Here is a 17,329-nt window from a genome sequence, read left to right on the forward strand (position 1 = left end):
AACTAAGATCCCACATGCGGCGAGGCAACTATGCCTGAGCACACACGAGTAGGGTGTCCATGTGCTGCAATGAAGATTCTTTGTGCTGAAACTAAAACCCAACACAGCCATAAAAATAAACAAATTTATTAATTAAAAAAAAAAAAAAAACCTGCCATGGTTTCCTTTTATTTTTTTAAGTAGAAAATGAAGACAAAGGGGAAGGAAGGACAGAAGAGAGAAAACAAGAGTGATCAATGAAAATCCCATTTGTCCTCAGGAGGATAATTAACTTTTTGCACCTTAAGTCCAATAGAAGGAGGAGGACTTCCCTGGTGGTCCTGTGGTTAACAATCTGCCTGCTAGATCCCCGGTCTGGCATGGTCCCACATGCCTCGGGGCAACTCAGCCCCTGAGTCCTAGAGCCCATGCTCTGAAACAAGAGAAGCCACTACAATGAGAAGCCCTCGCACCACAACTAGAGAATAGCCCCTCCACTCGCTGCAACTAGAGAAAGCCTGCACACAGCAATGAAGGCCCAACACAGCCAAAAACAAATAATTAAAAAAAAAACAAAAACAGAAAGAAATTGATACCCCCTATTGAACTAAACTGATACCTCTACCACTATGGCATTTTAATTACTTCTGTCTAAGCCTCTCCCCTTCCTTCCTGTGCCCACCTTACTTTTCCACCTGGCTGTCACCATGATGGCCACATCACCATATGCCTCCCTTAGAAACAGGAATGCCCTTCTGCTTACTGAGTGCCAGCACTGAGCTAGGACTCACTGGTGTGTGATCTCAATTCATCCTCTCAGTAACATTGTGAGTGAAGTCAGTCCCATGTCTTGGTCTCCATTTTACAGATGCAGAAAACTGAGCCCAGGAATGTGGTTCTTAGCTGGAATTTCAAACAGCTTGGTCTAAGATGCTCAGGATCCCTTGACTATACCAAGGTGATCTGATTGATTCTTCATCATCATCATTATTTTTGAATGAATGAATGTGAAGTCACTTAGTCGTGTCCGACTCTTTGCGAACCCATGGACTGTAGCCTACCAGGCTCCTCCATCCATGGGATTTTCCAGGCAAGAGTAGTGGAGTGGGCTGCCATTTCCTTCTCCAGGGGACCTTCCCAACCAAGAGACGGAACCTGGGTCTCCCGCATTGCAGACAGACGCTTTACCATCTGAGACACCAGGGAAGGCCATTATTTTTAGGGCCTGCCTAATACTCCATTATATTGCTGTAACTCCCTGTAATTTACTAACAGCCCTCCTATTGCTGAGTATCTGGGCTCTTTCTAGTTTTTTACTTTCATTGACAGTCCTGCAAGGAATATTTTTGGGTATAAAGCTTCTGGATTCTGTGGCATTATTCCCTTACCAGGAGTGGGTGAGGGTTAAGTTATTTTGTGTTCACACAGTAGACCTCATTATGGCAGTTAATTCACGTTGAGGTAGTTTTCCTGAGAGGAAGTGCAGGCATGGGGGCAGGGCATCTGTGAGGAGAGAGGGCAGGAAATGTAGGGGGTGGGTGGGGGGTGAGGTCTCAGGCCAGGCAGGAAGTTGGATCCTGATTGATTTCTGTGGTCTTCACGTTGTGGGGTGGGTGTGGGGGTGGGTGTGCCCAGCCCCAGGGACTGGGCAGGCCTGTGGGACCTGAAGCTGCTGTGTGTTGGAGGGGAGTGCCTGTGATCACTATCCCTGGGGTCACGGCAGCTCTCTGGCCCTTTGGCATCTGCCCTGGCCAGCCTGGGAGGGGTCAGCTGGGGATAGGCAGCATGTAAATATAGATCCGGGGAAGGAAGCCAGGCGGCCCAACCCTGTGCTGACCTCTCTTGGGAAGGTTGGAGGGCTGCGGGGGTGGGGGTGGGGAGGGATTATGTCCTGGCATCTTCCTCTCTGGGGATGGGCAACCCCTGACCCAGCAGCCCCCTGGAATTGCTGGAAGTGGCTGGGGGAGGGGAGGGGACAGGGCCTCCAAGGGGATCACAGTGGGGGAGCTGGTGAGAAGGTGGGCAAGAGATGCTGTTCTTCTGTGACCCATGGCAAATTGCGTTTTCTCTCTGGCAATTTTTTTTCTTTTCTTTTTCTTTTTATTTATTTGGATGCTCTGGGTCTCAGTTGTGACATGTGGGATCTAGTTCTCTGACCAGGGATCAAACTGGACTCCCTGTATTGGGAGCAAGGAGTCTTAGCCACCAGGGAAGTCCCTCTCTGGCAATTTCCCTTAGAGGTTCTGTCCAGCCTGATGAGTCCCAGCTAGGAGGTAACTGGCCCAAAGGGACGTGGGGTTCACTGTGCAAGGGGCAGGGGGCAAGGCCCCTGGAAAGCCCCTCTCCCCACCTCCATGGGTCTTGCTTATTTTGCAGAGGCGGGCTATCGGGGCATAAACTTGTCTTCCTTTGCTCTCCCACTCCCTCACTGGGTTCTGGCCCTCCCCACCAGCCCTGCCTCTCCCCCTCCCCCAGCCTAGCCCAACTCGCCCCCCCTCCCTGCCCCGCCCCCCCCCAACTCCACCCTCCTCCCAGGGCCACAGCCCTGCCCCAGCTCCACACCATACATTCCTTGTCTGACTAATCCAGCCCAGACTCCTGGGACCCCCCAACTTTGGGAGGGGAATTCCAGCACAGCCCTCACTCTACCATATATGTATTTATTAGTAAAACCTATTTCCCACCTTCAAGGGGAAGGATGTTAGCAGAGTGACTTTTTCCACTTGGCAGTGATCAAGGAGCAAAAGGTGGGGACAGGGACATCCCATTCAGAATAACAAGATCAGTGGCTAACTCTGCCAAACTCCCGCTTAGGGGTCTGTGCTAAGCAACCACTTTACAGGCACTGTCTCCTTTAATCCTGATTGTGATCCTACAAAGTGGGTACCATTATCATCCCCATTTTACAGACGAGAAAATTGAGGCATAGAACAGTGAAGTGGTGGGAAGCAGCTATCAGCCTTCAAGAGGTACCCGAGAGTCCTCTCTCAGCCTCCTTTCTTTTCTGTCACACCCCGATCCCCAGTTTCAACCATCTCTCACTGCTTCCAGTTCTTTCAACTCTTTTTTCATTTTTCTTTTGTAAAAAAAAAAAATAGATTTTGCCCATAGTTTGCAGCCACCACTGTCTCCTGCCCCAGTTGGTCAAATTGGGATTCTCCCCAAGATTTGTTTTAAGTGGAGTTGAGGACAATCAGGGTATGCGTATATGCATGTGCATGTGCGTAGGTGAAGTACAATGAAAGCTCTGAGAATATACAAGGTATAAATTACAAACCTCCCTCTGTCCCCCTTCCCATCTCCTCCCTATCTTCCCATCATCCCCCCACCCACCTCCAAATCAAAAAGACTGTACACTGCCCCCCAACCCCAACCCCAGGGCAAGGTCTTGTCTCAGTCACCTCTGTGGCCACAGGGTCCAGGGCCTTTGGTACATGTTTGTGGAATGAATGAATGAGTGAATGAATGAGAGCATGGGAGAGAGAGCAAGCACTTAGGAGTCCTGAGTCTCAGCCCTGACTTTGTCCTCACCTGATCCTTGCCATTACCAGAATACCTCCTCTGCCTGGAGGAAGAGGGTCCCAGTATGAGCAGAGAAGGGGAAGAGAGGGACCAGCAGGCACATCTCTAAGCCTGGAAAGGTGGGTGACTAAAGTAGACTCTGGCCTCAGAGGTCAAATTCCAGCTGCATGGCTCAGGAGCTGGGTAACCTTGGGCAGGCTTGAAGGGTGATGACTATTGTCTAATAGTCTGTTCAGATTTTACAGAGCCCTTTTTTCACATTTATCTATGGTCCTCAGAAACCATCCTGTAATGTGGGTAGGATTATCAATATACCCATTTTACAGATAAGGAAGCAGAGGCTGGAGAGATCCAGGGACTTTCCCAAGGTCATATAGCAAGCAGGAATTTGAATCCCCACCCCCGCACCAACTCCCGCCTTGTTACTGCCCCTGTCTGTGCCTTGAGGAGGTAGGACTAAGATTTCAGTCTTCCAGGCCGGGACCCTCAGGTAGCAGTGTGGCCCAGGAGGGGCTGCTTAGTGAATCCCCTACTTTGGGCCCCACTGGTCATTTCCATCTGGAAAAGCCAGTCTACCCTTCATGCAAAGCTTCCTAGACACCCCTTCCTTCCCCCACCCATGTCCTCGGGACCTCCACTGCTGCCCAGTGGGCAACTGGGAGTCCATGGGGTGCCCAGGAACTTCTGCTTTTCCTGGGAGAACGGGGAAGTGAAATGGTGGAGGGGGCTCTAGGGCCCGGGCTCTCCCCTCATACAGGCATGACCACCTCATCATATTCATCCTGACCATTCTGCTCATCTAAGATCGGTTTGACGTCGTCAGCATCCAGCTGTGGGAAGAAGGAAGGACAGAGGGTGAGCGGCTGAGGGGCCACGTGAGCCCTCCCCACTGCACGGAGGCACTTCTGGAGTCAGCAGAGCCTGTCTGTCTCTCAACCTGGGTCAAGTCACCCGTCCTGTCCTTTCATCCCCTAGGGATGGTCTAGATGAGGGGTTTCCTCAGGGTTAGGAACGCCCGGGAATCTGGTCCTTGGTGGGGGAGGGCCTCCAGAAGGCAGGCAGGAGGCCCCTTCATGTGGGCAGTGCCGCAGTGACCTGTGTCTCATCATGGAAGCATTCTGTTGGAGCAGTGACTAGACAGATGGTTTGAAAGACCAAGGGCTAGCCGCTCAGTGGTCAGGACAATTCACAAGCAACACATCCCACGAGCCTCTTAGCCCTCTCACTAGGCCTGTCACTGTTCTCCTCTTTCCAGGTGAGGACGCCTGAGGTACAGAGCAACGAGACCACTTGCTCCAGGTCACCCACCAAGACGTGGCGGGGCCGGGATGAGGAGGCAGGCCTGGATACCCAGACATTGATCATGGCGCTCTTCTGCCTTCCCTAGTTCCCAGACCCCGCCCCCCCACATTCTCCCAGCGCCACAGATGACCCCTCTCTGCCCCCTGCCCTGGAGTGGTGCCCTCTGGTCAGAGGAAATGGGTGAGGGGGATGGGGGTGGGAGCAGAGACTCACAAACTTGAGCTCCATGTCCCGGAAGATGAGTGGTAGCAGGAAGCGGCGTAGGGGCACCGTGAGGATGAGGATAAAGGGGAGGGCCAGCGAGATTTGTTTGATGCTCCTTACTACCCACAGAATCACCAGGCAGACAATCTGGATGATCGTGAACATGTGCATGCGCCAGGTTTTCACCTGTGGGCAGAGGCTGGGGTCATCGCCTGCCCGGCCTGGGCACCCAGACCCCCCACCCCACCCCAACCTGGGCATCTGAGACAGCCACATACCCTCATGGCGTAGGGCACATCTGGGTAGTGCTTGCGCGGCTTCAACAAAAGCAGGATGCGGTCAAACAACTGGATGCCACTGAGGGATGTGACCCCCATGTAGAGGAAGATGCCGAAGAGCACCGCCAGGGGGATGTGGCGGAGGATGGGTCCCATGAGGATGGATACACCTGCGGGGAGAATCACGCAGTCTTAGCCCCCAAGGATCAAGGATAGACACCAGCAGGGGCTGAGGAACGAAATCACAGGGACTATATAGAACTCCTGTAGATCCTCTTTCTTTTTGGCCATGCTACATGGCTTGTAAGATCTCAGTTCCTCTACCAGGGACTTGAGCCTGAGCCCACAGCCATGAGAGTGCCAAGTCCTAATCACTGAATGGCCAGGGAAGTCCCTGGATCCTCTTGATAGATGTTATCCCCATTTTATAGGTGAGGAAACAGACACAGAGAGGTGAAGCAACTTACCTAAGGCTACACACTCCTGCCTGCCTGATGTCATAGCCTACGCCTTTAATCGAGGGAGTCACAGAGGTCAGAGAAGCCCACCTTTCCTCTTACCCCAGTCCAGAATGCCTCCATCACCCTCCGCCTAGCCAAATCCCAGCTCTCCTCCAGCTAACATAAACTTTGCCTCTTTCAGGAAGCTTCCGTGGCCTCTCCAACAGTGACCGTGGCGCTGCCCACACACGGAGCCTGTTGGACTCTGGGCTGATCCAGAGCTCAGATCCCTGAGCCTCTTGTCTTCACCTCACCCATCCCCTGCTCCAGGAGCCCTGCTGTTTGTATCAGTCACAGAGGGGCTGGGCCGGAGAGACCTTGGGCATCTAATGAACCCTCTCATGGTGCAGACCGGGAAACTTGAGGCCCAGAGATGAGATGGGATGCCTGGTCAGCAGTCAGTCAGGGCTGGAATCACAGTTCACTGAACTGTTGGAGAAGCTCTGACTACAGGGTCTTGTCTAGAGAAGGTTCCAGCAAGTGGTCCCCCCATGTGCCCTGCACAGATGCCCATCATCTCAGTGCCTGGGGTACTTCCTCCAGAATTTCCTCATGTGAATAACTGATGCTGGGGAGATGTGGGCAGTGGGTGTTTGGGGAGACCTAGCTGCAGGGCCAGGGCTGGAGGGACACTGGATGCTAAGGGGCAGAGCCAGCGGGTGGTGGAAAGTTTGGAGAGTGTGGCCAGTCTTCACTCACCCACGAGCACAGCAACCAGAAGTCCACTGATCCGCTGCTCCTTGACTCCCTGAATCTGGGATACAGCCCCTGGAGTGCTGTCCTTGCTCATGACAGTGAGGGCATTGGCGTGGGTGACAGAGCGCACAGTGGTGGCGCTGAGCCAGGGCATCCCAAAGATGGCGGCCACCCCACCCATGCCCATGATCAGCAGCAGGTCCAGGTGGAAGCCAGAGCCCTTGACCATCTTGCGCTCCGGTTTGCTGATGATCAGCCTGGGGGTGCAGAAGGTCAGGAGTAAGCAGGGCTCCCCTTCACCCCAACCCCCCTTCACCCCTCTTTTCTTCCCCAGATTTGGGTCCCTCTACTTTAGTTGGTCCCTCTTTGCCCTTCTCCCTTGGAGTTCCATGCTCCGCCCCTCAACCCCCACCCCATCTTGACAGTAGAGACTCTAAGAGCAGAAATGTCTTCATCATCGCCTAGAATACCCGGCAGCAGTTCTACTCAGAAACTGAAGAAGCGTACACTTCAGAGAACCTCACCGGTACAGGCCCTTTCCAAGGTCTAGCACCTAATTTTACAGTTTTCATTTTATATTCTTTTTCTTAAATAGCACTCCTCAAATAATGTCATGTAAGGTCCCAGAAAATCTGGACCTGCCCCTGCCCGCCCGTCATTCCTCTGAGCGCATAGTCCCTTGCCTGCTGGGAGCTTGTCCCTTCCTCTGCCTCGGACCCTCCCAGGCCCCATCCCACCCTGGCTCTTACGTGGTGATCTGGGACTCAAGGAAGATGAGGATAAAGACCAGCAGGGCAGGCAGGGCAGAGGCAAACATCATCCAGATGGGAAATTCGACACGTATGCCTAGTGGGTGGATAAGCCAGTCTCGCTCCGCGGGGTTAGATACAGCGAGGCCTTCAGGTACACTGAGTTTCTGTGGGAGGAGAATGCTGGTGAGAACACTCGGGGGCAGGAGGATGGGGAAAGGTGGGGACCGAAGGAGCCAGGGTCCTGGGCTCCTTGGTAAGTTCCTTGGGAACTTACTTATATTGAGCATCTATTTTGTACTCCATAACTGCACTAGGCCATTTATGTACATTTTCTCATTCCCTACTTTATGAATGAGGAAACAGGATCAGAGAAGTTATGCAGCTGGCTCTGCATCACACAGCTATTTGGTGGCAAAACTGAGACTCATACTCAGGACAGCCTGGGCTCCAAAACAGATTCTTTCCTGTCACCCTGGATTAAGGAGTAAAAGGAGGCCACCTGACTCGGGCCCTTGCTGCAGCCAGAGGGGTCCTGAGGGGCTGTCGGAAGAACACGGGGCTCCCAGGGGAGGCAGGGATGGGGGAGGGGTAATTCTAGCTGGCTTCCAGTGTGGGAAGGCGGTTTAGGGGAAGGGGCATGCTGGGGGAATGAAATAAGGTGGCGGGGTGGGGAGAGAGGGTCACCTGGGTGTAGGTGTCTTGGACGAGGGCATCCACCATGACCATGATCAGGATAGAGATAGGAACCCCGAAGTCCCCAATGATCCGTCGCAGCTGAGGGCAGGTGGAGGGGCCGGCGGTCAGTGCCCAGTGGCTTCCCACCTCCCACCTTCCACGTGGCCCCATTCCTGCCCCATCTTCACCAGGAGGCGCCCACTCTTCTCAGGGGGTCCATCAACATCTGATAACCTGTCCTGCGCCTCTACATACCTGCCTCTTTTCTTGTCCCCCTGGCCCCGCCGCACCCCAGCCCCACAGCTTTTCCACCCCCTTCGAAGAACTATCCTTGGCTCCCCACTTGGGTCCTCAGCCTGGATGTGCTGAGAAAGGAATTGTCTCAAGGGTAAAATCCTAAGTGATGAGGGGGCCAGCGGAGCTTGGAATTAGAAATGGGAATCTAGGGTAAGAAGGGGAAATGATGGCACTGGGAAAGCTGAGGCCTTGGAGTTGGATGGGGCAATAAAGGCAAGGACAGGTGGGGAGGGTGTGCTGACCTTGCCAGGGAAGTAGGAGCTGTTCTTGAACTTGCGCAGCATCATGGCAAGGAAGAAGGTGCCAGCCATGAGCACGAGAGAGAGGAGGGCTGTGTTGGGCAGGGCGGCCTGAGGTTTTGGTGTTGTCAGCACATCGTGTTGATAGTTCTTCTGCAGTGGATGTTCCTGGAAGATCTGCAGCAGAAAACCAAGGCATCCTGTTCCTTCCCATCCAGCCATCCTCCAACCATCATTTATCTATCCATCATCCATTCATGCATCTCTGTATTCACCATTTATCTCTCTATTCAGCATCCATTCACCAATCCATCATGCATCTACCTATCTTATTCCTCAATTGTCGTGTAAACAGAGAGGCAATGGGATTCCACAGCTTGGTTTTTAGGACTGAGGACCAAGCTAGGCTTGGGTGGGGCAGACCATGGAGGAAATGAGTCTGTGTGTGTGTGTGTGTGTGTGTGTGTCTGTGTGTGTACATGCATGCAGGGCCTGGGAGCCATGAGAAGGTTGGAGGGCAGGAAACAAGTGCCAAGGAAGTTTCCAAAGAGACTTGGGCTCCAAAGACTTTGAAACAGAAATACCCATCAACCAGCAGAATCAGGGGTAGATATAGTATTCACCCTTCCTCCATATAAAATGCAGACACAGAGGTAGGCATAGTTCAAGGTAACAGAGATGAGGAGGCAGGGCGCATGCTCTGCAGGCCCTGTGGTTCTTAAGGGCAACAGCAGGAGAGGGAGCGGCAGGTTGGGGCTTCAGAGCCTCCAGGACCTCTGCTACCATGCCATGCCTACTCACTCCCACATTCAGTCTCACACACATGAAAGTGAAAGTGCTAAGTCGCAGCCAACTCTTTGTGATCCCATGGACTGTAACCCACCAGGCTCCTCTGTCCATGGAATTCTCTAGGTAAGAATACTGGAGTGGGTTGCCATTCCCTTCTCCAGGGGATCTTCCGAACCCAGGAATCAAACCTGAGTCTCCTGCATTGCAGGCAAATTCTTCACCATCTGAGCCACCAGGGAAGCCCATTAGTCACTGTATGTGATTATACACATGGGCCTTTGCACACAGAAGGGCCCTCTCATGCACAGTCATGGTGAGAATACCAGCCCACAGACAGCTGGTGTCAACACGTATGTGGTCACAGTCACATTCCGTGAAAACATGGCCACATAAATGCCAAACAGACACTAGTGCAATGATACCCACAGACGCATAGCTTGTGCATAGTCACACACACACACAGACACACACACATGGACGCGCACGCCTCTAACACTCCTGCAGCCCTCACCGTGACCAGCTTGTAGAAGGTCTCATAGATGAAGATGAGGGAGATGAGGAAGGAGAAAATCTCCTGGGTGTAGCGGGAGATGAAGCGGACCAGAAAGCTGCCCTCGAAGGCCACCACCAGCACCACCAGCAGGATGAGCCAGAAGCCAATCCACACACGGCCCACAATGTACTCCAGGTTGTTAGTCTGGCAGAACTGTAGGGTGGTCAGAGGGAGCTGGGGTCAGATACATGGGCCCAGGCACCATGCATTAAGCAGGTGGGGCCGGGGGCCAGTTACAGGGTCACAGTGGGGCCAGAATAGAGTTACCGAGTAGAAGGCTTCCTCAAACACAAGCAGGGGTCCCGAGAAGCCCAACACGAGCAGGGGCTGAGCCCCCAGCAGGGAGAAGATGATGCCCTGCAATGCAGTGGAGAGGAGCAGTTCCGACACTCCCATCATGTTCTGGGTCTTATCTCCTGCGGGAGGAGGTGTGGTCAAGGTCAAGATCATTTCACAGGTAAGCTGATGTAGGGGCCCAGAGTGTCAGATTGGGGCAAAATCGGGGCTGATACGTAGGCCAGAGGGTCAGAGGTGAGGGTTAGTGGGACACATGGAGGCACTGACCCAGGAGGCCGCCGAAGGTGATGGCGGGGGTCAGGGCGGCGAAGTAGATGAAGATGATGGCAGACAGGACCTGGGGGCTCAAGGCATCTGTGATGTCACTCAGGTAGTGGGGGTAGCGGCGCCGGATGTCACGCACCAGTCCCCCGAAGAGCTTGCCTGTTCGCTGCAGAGGGTCTTCTGGGGTGTCCCCTGGACCTTTCCTCACATCTGTAGTGGAGGGCAGGACCATGGTCACAGAGGATTGAAGGGGGAGGTGAGGGGAGAGGGGAATCGAGGAGGACATGACTGATGGGAATGGGGTCATCCGGGAGGCTGGGAGGGATGAGGACAGGGAGGGGGAGCCAGGGGCTCACAGGGCCGTGCTGGGGGTCTGGGGGCTCAAAAAAACTTGGGCTGGGCAGGGCAGGGCAGGTACCTAGGTCCTTGAAGAGACTGGGGTCGGGCTTGGCAGGGCTGGGCAGGTAGCGCCTTCTCAGCAGCTCTTTCTGCACAGGCACCAGACTGAGCAGGGCCTTATCAGAGGGGGCATCCAAGGGAGGCAGCACCAGACTGCAGTCAAGGAAGTCCTCCAGGGATTGGACCAGCGTCTCCTTGCTCTGGGCCAGGTATGCCTCATTCCAGAACACCTGGGGGCAGGAGAGAAGATCAGAATCACTAGGACCTGCTGGATAAAAGGACCCAGGAGGCCACAGCCAAAGCTTCTGGGGACTGGGGATCAGAATCCTTTCACCCAGCTCCTGCCAGCTAGGATCTGCTTTTCCTGCCCTGTCCCTCCATCCATCCACCCTCTACTGAGAAAGGGCAGACAGGGCCCTGAGTGGGGAAAGCAGAAAGAACTAAAGTGAACCAAGTGGCTTGTAGCAGACCAGATGGAACAAGAGCAGACCAGACCAGACCTAACCAGGTAGAACCAAGACACAGTGGGCCAGGCTAAACCAGGCCTGATCAGGCAGGGCTAGGCCAGAACACGGGCTTGGATCCCCATGGCCAGAAAGGATAGATCCAACTGAACGGGCCAGACTCGGGACGTTAAAGTAAGCCGGGGCTCCCCTGCCACCCAGGGTCCCCGGCTCCCCTGGCCCTCGCCGGCCCCTCCTCACCCTCTCCGACATGAGGGTGGCGGCAGCTCGGCCCAGCTGGGTGTAGTCGAGGTTGGGGCTCTCGGGTCCCAGCAACACAATGAGGAAGCGCAGAGGCACTGCCGGCTCCTCCGACCCCTCTGGCTTTGGCTCCGGCTCCATCGGCTCCTTTAGCCTCACGAAGCCCAGCACCGGTTGCTTCAGGAAGCTGGCACGGCCTGGTGGGTGGACGAAGTGAGGTGCTGAGGCCTGTGGGGGAGGTGGGGGGCGCGGGGGCAGGGTGCGAGCAGTGCTGGTGGGGTCCAGGCTTACGGAGGGGCTGTGCCAGGGCAGGAGGCGGAAGCAGGGAGTGTGTAGGGATGAGGGAAGGGGCCCACTGGCCACTTACCCACTAGCATCAGGGTGGCCTCCCAGTCCTGGGGACTCTTTCCCAGAATTTCAGATGCGTGCCCTCCGGTGCTACCCTCTCCCTGTTGGGAGGAGGTGGTGAGGGGAGTTCTCGGCCATTGCGGGCCCTAGACACCCGAGCGTCCCACCCCCGATCCCCCACCCGCTCTCCTTTAGAACCACGTTCAGGTTGAGGGCCTTCCGGCTCTCCTCACACGGCCTTGGCACAGCCTCACCTGTCCACAGAAGAGCTCTGTCTCCAGGGATGGATGCTGTGGGAGCAGAGCCTCCAAAGCGTCCCCAGACTGTGTCACGACCACAGGCTTCACACCCCCCAGGGCCTCCATGTCGCTGGCGTGGCTGCAGGACACACAGGGGACATGGGCTGAGAAGGCTGCTCAGGCTGGGCTGTTTGCAGAGTGGAAACTGGGACTCGCCAGCGGCCAGACTAGAGAGGCCCGGGGGTGGAAGGAGAATCGGCCTCCTCCAAAGGATGTTGTGGTTGTAAGCGGGTGGCTTCAGTCTGGACTGACTAGGTAGAGCCAGAAGAATGGATGGAGGGAGGGACTTTGAGAGTCTGTCCTCCTGGGGACCAGTGGCCCCCAAAATTAAGCATGGAGATATGGTCACCGCCTGAGAGGTGTCGGAGGCAGGAGCCATGGTGAAAGAAAAGTGCGACCCAGCCTGGTGGGGAGGGGCTCCCGGGGAGAGCTTGGGGCAGGCGGGCTGGGGAGGTAGGCCCTGTGGGCATGGGGTCCAGGGCCCAGCAGGCAGGGGCACCTGTGTTTCAGCAGCAGGACCCGGAGCAGATTGTCTCGGTCGTCTGGCTGGATCTGCCCCTCGAAGATAAACCTGTCCAGCAGCTGGTCGGCCACCTCGGTCAGGGATTTCGCTGGCAGATCCAGAAGGACAGTACCTGCAGGCAGTGGAGGGGTGAGCTGGGTGGCCCTGCCCCCGCCCCCTCCTCCCAGCAGGCTTTACATGCAGGGCTGCAGAGGGTTCACCTACCCTTGGTGAAGGCTTTCTGCAGCTCCAAGAGGCTCCAGAAGTTGAGGTAAGGCAGGTGGGGGCGGCCCCAGATCCCATCTTTGCCCAGGTTCTCCTCCAGCCCCACCCAGCGTGCTGTTTCCATCCATTGTGTCTCTTGGTTCTTTTCATCCATCACCAGTTCCCGCAGTTCCACGTACACCTGTGGCCCCACAGGCTTGAATTAGTCCCTCAGGCTCAGGGCAGGGCTGTAGGGGGGATTGGCAGCCCAGGGTACGGTGGGCACTTCGCAGGCCCTGAGGGGTGTCTGTCAGAGGCCCAGGGTCCTGGGGCACTCAGGACCGAGCCTGAGCTCAGAGGGGACCATCAGGGGCTACAACCTGGGGGTGTAGAGTGAGATGTGACATGTGGGGAGATGCTTGATGGTCCCCTACCTCTGCTTCTGTCCCCCAACTTCCTGACCAGGCCCCTCCCCCATTTCAGAGGCATTTGAAGATACTCAAAAGGGGTGCTAGAGTGGGCATGGGAGAAGAGAGGAAAGCCTTGGGAGTCACTGGGTCTGTCTCTTGCCTCTAATGTTTCTGCATGGGCTTGGCATGCCCTTGGGTTTCCGTGAGGAGGGGCCCACTCCCAGGGGCCTAGCTGAGGGCAGACCCAATTTCCTAACTGGCTACACAGGCTGGTGCCCAGCAATGACATGGGGGGCCTGGGGAGGGAAATCTGGGTTGAGGAGAGCATGCATGTAATTCTGTGCTTCTCCAGGGGGCACCTGACAGCCCGGCCCAGGCCAGCAGACCTGGGGGCTCAGACCTCCAACAGTCAGTTTACCTCTGTCCAGGGAGCTCCCCATGAGTGCAAGGAGGCCCAGGTCTCCCCCTTCACCAGGAGATGTCCTCTTCTACCTATTTCCCAGGATGCCCGTTCCTTCTCTGTTTGTGGAGTCTCCCCATCCCAAAGCTGTAGCTCTCTCTCCGTCCCTCCCCTCCCCTGGTAGAATGATTGGTCCCAAGGGCAGCACAGGAAAGAAGGTTGGGGGACGCTGGGGTGCTCACCTTGTGGGTTTCTGGGTATTTCGATGTGGTGTGGTAGTCTGTGTCTGTTGGCTGGGTGACCCGAGCTGAAAACCCCAAAGCCAGTTAGCAATGCCCCCAGACAATCCCCCCAAGACCCTCCTGCCCCATCCCCATGAGATGCGGAGACCACACAGGATGATGCCTCTCTCCTTCTCGTTGCCCCTGGCTGGGACCCTGCCTGCTCCTGGCCTAGAATGGCTCTGTCACTCGACATCTGAGCCCTGTGGAAGACCCCTGGGGCTCATCCCCCCTGCACTGACAGGAGGGTCATCTCCAAGGGGGTTGGGGAGTCCTAAACAGCAGTTCCCTTCCCTCTCCTGCTACCTTCTGGGACCAGATTCCCTTCTTTTTTCCCATCTGCCTCAACAATCTCACTGGCCCAGCAGCTTCTCACCACCTCCAAGCAGAGCTCTGGGAGCCAGGGTGGGGGCTGCCTTTATATTGGCCCCCACACCCCCCCAGCCCTCATTTCCCAGAGGGGCCTCTTATCTCCTATATCAATTGCCAGCACTTAAGTCCAGTTGACAGTAAACAGGTCCCCTCCCAGGGCTCCCCAACCAAGACCTTGGACAAGCCCAGGAAGGTTTCCTCATGTCTCTCTGCCCTGAGGGTCCCCGTAGCCCCCCATTTCTCAGGACTTCTGAACTTCCAAACAGAACAATGTTCTCAGAACAGGCCCAGCACCTTGTCCCAGAAGATGGATGGGTACAAATGGCATGGGGGCTCATGTCCTCATTCCAGACAGGGCTGACTGCCCGCTCACAAATCTACGGGGCACAGTAATGGGTGACTGGTCCTGCCCCCCCACCGCCCCCAGTCACCTCCTGTGATCATTTCAAACAAAACTGTTTATCCTTCAATCAGCCAGGATTGCGGGAGAACTGGCCCTGGGGCTGGGCCGGTGGAGAGGGGGAAGAAGGCAAAGACAAGCTCCCCACCTGTCAATGATGGGGTTCAGTAGCTCATCCCAACAAGAGGGGGGGAGATGGGCTCACCTTCTGCCTCCTCCTCCTGAATTGTGTCACCTTCTGGCTCTTCCACTGTGATCGTGATGGATTCATGGTCTTCATATGCCTCTTGGTCTAGAATCTCCTCCAGTTTATCTTCATACTCCTATGAGAAGCTGCCATCAGGGCTGGGCTGCGGGAGGCTCTGAAGGTGGGAGTCCAGGGCTGGATTCCCAGAGCCCCCAGGTGGGAACCCTGCAGACACCACCAAAGACTCACCTCTGGATCCCCCATGGTGCTGTCCTGATTGTTCAATTGTCTGCGGTGATCTGAGCCCCCAGCATAACCCGGGCTCGGAGTTCCTGTGGTGGGTCGGGGGGATGGTACAGGCTGGGTAAGGCACGGGACAACCTGGGGGTCTCCCCTTCGTCTCCCCAGGGGGCTGCATTTGATCGAAGTGGGATCCCGAGTGTTAGGAGACGGCGGGGGGGGGGTGTGGGGGGACGGTTAGAGGAAAGAAGTGTAAGTGGGGGGCTGAGGGGAGGAGCTGGGTTTGCAGGGGTGAGGGCAGGTGTGCAAGGGATGCAGACAGTACAGTGCAGGCAAGATGAAACTTGGCTGGCATCAACCTGAGGGTGTTTGGGAGGATGGGGGTTGTTCTTCAAATAAAATCCTTCCTCCATCCACCAGTCCTCACCTGACTTCCTTTCCTGCCCCTCCCCAGGAATCAGCTAACTTCAGGAGATGACCTGTCCCTCTTTCAGGGAGCTTAGCTGAGAGTCTCCACAAAACACTGTCTTCTCCCAGAAATGGCTGCTTCCTGCTGGGCACAGGGCTGCGGTATCCTTAGGAGTGGCTCACAGGCCCTGGATGATGTGGCCTTGCTTCTCTCCCCTACTCCATCTTGAACTCCATCTCTTGCTCTTTCACCACCTATTCCACCGGCCTGCTTACCAAGCCCTTTCCTGCCCCAGGGCCGTTGCACCTGCTTTGTCCATGTCCTGGATGTCCTTCCCCCGACTTCAGCCCTTCCCACCCCTCAGCCCACACGCCAGCTCTTCAGATTCCGTTCCTGACCACCCTAACAATCACTAACCCAGTCTGTCATTTTCTGGCTTCTTGATTCATTTGTGTATATATGGTCTGAGTGAGTATTAGTCATTTAGTTGTGTCATTCTCTTTGCGACTCCATGGACTGTAGCCCACCAGTTTCCTCGGTCCATAGAGTTCTCTAGGCAAGAAGACTGGAGTGGGTAGCCAGTCCCTTCTCCAGGGGATCTTCCCGACTCAGGTCTCTTGCATTGCAGGTGAATTCTTTACTGTCTAAGCCACTAGGGAAGCCCATGTATGATCTGAGGATGCCTCTAAAAGGGAGGCCACATGAGCACTGAGATCCTGCACGTCTCAATCCCCACCAGATCCACCACTCTTAGCAGAATTGTTGCCACGTAGTAGGCGCTCAATAAATACCTGTTGATTACTGTGTATAGAATAGATAACTACTGAGAACCTATTGTATAGTACAGCGGACTCTACTCGATGATCTGAGGTGACCTAAATGGGAAGGGAATTCAAAAGAGAGAGGCTATATGTATATGTATAACTGATTCACTTTGCTGTAAATCAGAAATTAATGCAACGTGGTAAAACAACTATAATAAAAATTGGAAAAAAAAAAAAAAAAAGCATGTTGAAAGAGCGGAAGAATGGCTCCCCCTTGCAGGCTTGGGGCTCTGGGGCTGGGGAGCCAGGATGACTAGGACCCAGCCAGGAGGCCATGGAGTTCTGCAGCTCCGTTTTCTCAGTTGTGTCTCTAGTGGAGAGGAAGGACGCCCACCCCAGAAATGTGAGGAGCAGCCCAAGAGAACACAGGGGTGCCTGCTATGGCCCAGACTGAGTGTGGAGGGACATCCTTCTCCCCTTCACCCACGGCAGGCTGCATACCATGTTGTAGCGACATGGATTTGAGTCAGATTGACAATGTGCCCCTCCACACCTGGCATAGAGCCTGGGAAGCTGAGATGAACAAGACACTGTTCAGCTCTCCGGAAGCTCACAGCCCTGGCTGGGGAGACCAGCCAGGAACACATGACAGGTGAAGAGGTTCAAGAGAAAACACGTGCCCCAAACAAACGTAAGCAGTGAGCGGACTGTGCCGGTTGCCAAGGATGTTTGTGGCAGGAGGGAGAGTAGGACTTGCTGATGGGGTGGGGGGCAGAGTATCCCTGAAGGAGGGGATATTGGCGCTTGCCCCCAGAGCACTGGTGGGATTTGAAGGGCTGAGAGATGGGAAGGGCTAGTCCAGGTGTTAGGAATGGTGGCAAGAGGCAGAGAGAAGACCATGTCAGAGAAGGCTGGGCACTGTGGAAGGGAACAGGACAGGGAGTATATACAGAAAGAACGTACAGGGACTGGCTACCCACTCCAGAGCTCTGTTTCTGAGGAATAGATAGTCCTGCAGTCCTTAGAGAAGGGGCGTGAGCGAGCCCCTGACCCAAACTGAGGA

General features: G+C 55.2%; 1 protein-coding gene across 1 annotated transcript; it reads right to left on the minus strand.

Moving 5' to 3' along the window:
- Positions 1 to 4,250: 4,250 nt before the first annotated feature.
- SLC4A1 (solute carrier family 4 member 1 (Diego blood group)) lies at positions 4,251 to 15,117 on the minus strand. The gene is made up of 19 exons (XM_061141225.1): positions 15,103 to 15,117; positions 14,872 to 14,989; positions 13,856 to 13,920; positions 12,825 to 13,005; positions 12,597 to 12,732; positions 12,053 to 12,176; positions 11,818 to 11,899; positions 11,451 to 11,647; positions 10,766 to 10,976; positions 10,351 to 10,557; positions 10,054 to 10,202; positions 9,745 to 9,939; positions 8,448 to 8,621; positions 7,918 to 8,007; positions 7,231 to 7,397; positions 6,485 to 6,738; positions 5,286 to 5,455; positions 5,017 to 5,193; positions 4,251 to 4,331 (listed from the first exon to the last, which is right to left on the minus strand). Exons 1-19 carry the CDS (start codon positions 15,115 to 15,117, stop codon positions 4,251 to 4,253), a joined length of 2,793 nt encoding a protein of 930 aa, XP_060997208.1.
- Positions 15,118 to 17,329: the final 2,212 nt, after the last annotated feature.

The sequence above is a fragment of the Dama dama genome, chromosome 5 (genome assembly GCF_033118175.1).
Source record: "Dama dama isolate Ldn47 chromosome 5, ASM3311817v1, whole genome shotgun sequence".
In the NCBI taxonomy this organism is placed as follows: Eukaryota; Metazoa; Chordata; class Mammalia; order Artiodactyla; family Cervidae; genus Dama; species Dama dama.

Excerpts from the sequence above, each read along its gene's own strand:
- SLC4A1 (XM_061141225.1), bottom strand. Across the intron at positions 8,008-8,447 it reads GCTCCTACTTCCCTGGCAAG|CTGCGACGGATCATTGGGGA; the intron begins GTCAGCACACCC and ends ACCTGCCCTCAG. Across the intron at positions 7,398-7,917 it reads TCCAAGACACCTACACCCAG|AAACTCAGTGTACCTGAAGG; the intron begins GTGACCCTCTCT and ends CTCCTCCCACAG.